The following is a 2,327-nucleotide window of genomic DNA, read 5'->3' on the forward strand; positions in this document are numbered from 1 at the left end:
AGCGGCCGGCGGGCTTGCGGCAACCACATGTGACGACCCCGGGCTGGACTCCGCTTCCTCCACGGTGAAAGCCGATCCGGCGATCCACAGCGTGAAGTTGATGTATTTCCTCAGCGACCAGCACGGATCAGCTCCAGGCATGCCGAAGCGGATATCGTCCTCTTTTGGAAGGCCAACTAAAGTAGTTTCACTTTCACAACGAAACACAGCGCTTTCATGACATGGCGGTGGCGGCAACAACAATACTACAGCGAGAATAAAAGTTATGCCTTCTTTCTTTACGTGAACATTTGGGCGGCGTTATGCAAATCTTCCCACAGAGCGACGTAGGTATGTTGCTCCAAAGAGAAAGGAAAAATTGAAATTGCCTCATATGACCCCTTTAAAGCAGATTTAAAGTCTGTGTGGTTTTTTCAGTCATTGCCATTTCGATGTGAACAAGAGAGAATTTACCCAGATCTGAAGCTTGACCCTTTTGTCGTTCTTATAGACAGTTTTGACCTTAAAGTCGATGCCCACCGTACTGACAAATGCAGATGTGAAAGTGTCATCAGCATACCGGAAGAGGAAAGATGTTTTGCCAACACTGCTGTTTCCAATGATCAACAACTTGAACATGTAATCAAAGTTTTGATCAGAGTTCTCCTTCTGTTTGTTGTCTTGCGTAGCAGCCATCTGTGAGAACACAGAGACAGTGTAATGAAAAGATCAAAGGTTTACAGCCTAACCATATTGTGTAAACTCTTAATATGGTAGAAATATTATTATAGGATGACATATATAGTTACATGATATTATAAATATAGAGAGAGAGAACTTCTGGATTTCATTCTCTCTGTGTTTTATAAGTAGGCTTTGTATGTCTGTAAGTCCTTGTATGTCTGTATGTTTGTAAGTCAGCACCAGGAGCTGTCCATGCTGTATTGAAGCCTAGTGAGTGTCCTACAGCATTTTTGAATGTAACCCATTTAGTCCCATCTTCAACATTTGTAACCAAAAATGTATTTGTTAGTTTGAATGTTAATGTATTTTGCACAAGTTCTGAACTATAAATTAATGTATATATTGTCTAGATTTCATTTTTTTACATTTTTACATATAGCTGGTGTAGACAGAGACAGATGTGATGTCTGTTTTTAATAACAAAACCGATTTCAAAGTATTCTAATATTAAAGAAAAAGTAAATAATGTAAAATAATAAAATTTTCTTAAAATATTACTTTATTGTTTACAACTTTCTATTGAGTCTTGCTGAGCAAATAAACAATTCGACTCTGTAGTTAAAACTGTGACCTGGGAAAAACATAACATCACGTTTTAGAAACTTTATGTGCTGGGAAAATCGCGATTAAGTTGTTTAACAGGCGCGTGGTGCCCATGATACACCAAAAATGTTGTCTAGGTAGGCAGCTCACTAGATTTTGAGACGAAGCCTGTGTGTCGTTCCAGGCTGAGCGTTATTAAAGGGGTCCGTCTCTTTTCAGTCAAGCCCTGAATATTAAACGCTAATAGTCTTCAGACACCTAATGCTTATAATAGACAAAACCTATGTTTGAAGTGGACCATAGATGAAGAGACATTTGAGCTGTAAATGAGAGCATAACCAACAGGCTTATATACACAATATTTATATATTTATATAACCAATAATGTTTGAATTAGCAGCTCCTATGAATAAATGAGCTTTTACGGCTGATTGCTTTTGTCGTCACTGATGCTGCGTTTCATACATTTAATAAACCTTTCAAAACCGGTCACAATTATGCACGCTGTCAAATGACAAATCTCTTTAAACGACACTTATGTTTTTACAGTATGACTAAATTAGCCATTTATTTTTCTTTTTGCGTGGCTCCAATTACGACCAAACAACATAATATATATAACGCCGTTTCTCACTTACCTTTCCGTATAACTCCATTGTTTTAGACAATAAATAAAACCAATACAATAAACGGAGATTGATTCTGATTTAGTCCTAATAAATTATAGTTTTTTCCCGTTGTGGAGAGGTGGAGTCGGCTGTTAGGATAAATGTTGGATGCAGTGATGTTCGCAATGGACGTCAGCAGACACTCGCACTCTCCACCCATTCATCTCACATCCGCCCAGAGTGTGAGTGCGGTCTGCCGACAGCAGGGGGCGACGGTGGTGCTCTCTCTCTCTCTCTCTCTCTCTCACACACACACACACACACACACACACGTTGTGTTTCCATGTTTTATGGGGACATTCCACACACACACACACACACACACACACAGATCAAAGACAACCTACAGAAAAGTGGATCTGATCATATAGCAAAACATTCACTACATCCTAC

General features: G+C 39.2%; 1 protein-coding gene across 1 annotated transcript in view; it reads right to left on the bottom strand.

Annotated features, from left to right (window-relative positions):
- LOC107700568 (ras-related protein Rab-3C-like) overlaps nucleotides 1-2,058 on the bottom strand; it is a 7,160-nt gene extending 5,102 nt beyond the window's left edge. The window contains exons 1-2 of the mRNA XM_016502289.1: nucleotides 1,905-2,058; nucleotides 454-675 (exon numbers count right to left, since the gene is read on the bottom strand). Of these exons, the coding sequence (XP_016357775.1) occupies nucleotides 454-675; nucleotides 1,905-1,922 (240 nt within the window). The 5' untranslated portion in view covers nucleotides 1,923-2,058. The remainder of the gene's footprint in view (nucleotides 1-453; nucleotides 676-1,904) is intronic.
- Nucleotides 2,059-2,327: the final 269 nt, after the last annotated feature.

The sequence above is a fragment of the Sinocyclocheilus anshuiensis genome, unplaced genomic scaffold (assembly GCF_001515605.1).
Source record: "Sinocyclocheilus anshuiensis isolate Anshui unplaced genomic scaffold, SAMN03320099.WGS_v1.1 scaffold477, whole genome shotgun sequence".
Taxonomy (NCBI): domain Eukaryota; kingdom Metazoa; phylum Chordata; class Actinopteri; order Cypriniformes; family Cyprinidae; genus Sinocyclocheilus; species Sinocyclocheilus anshuiensis.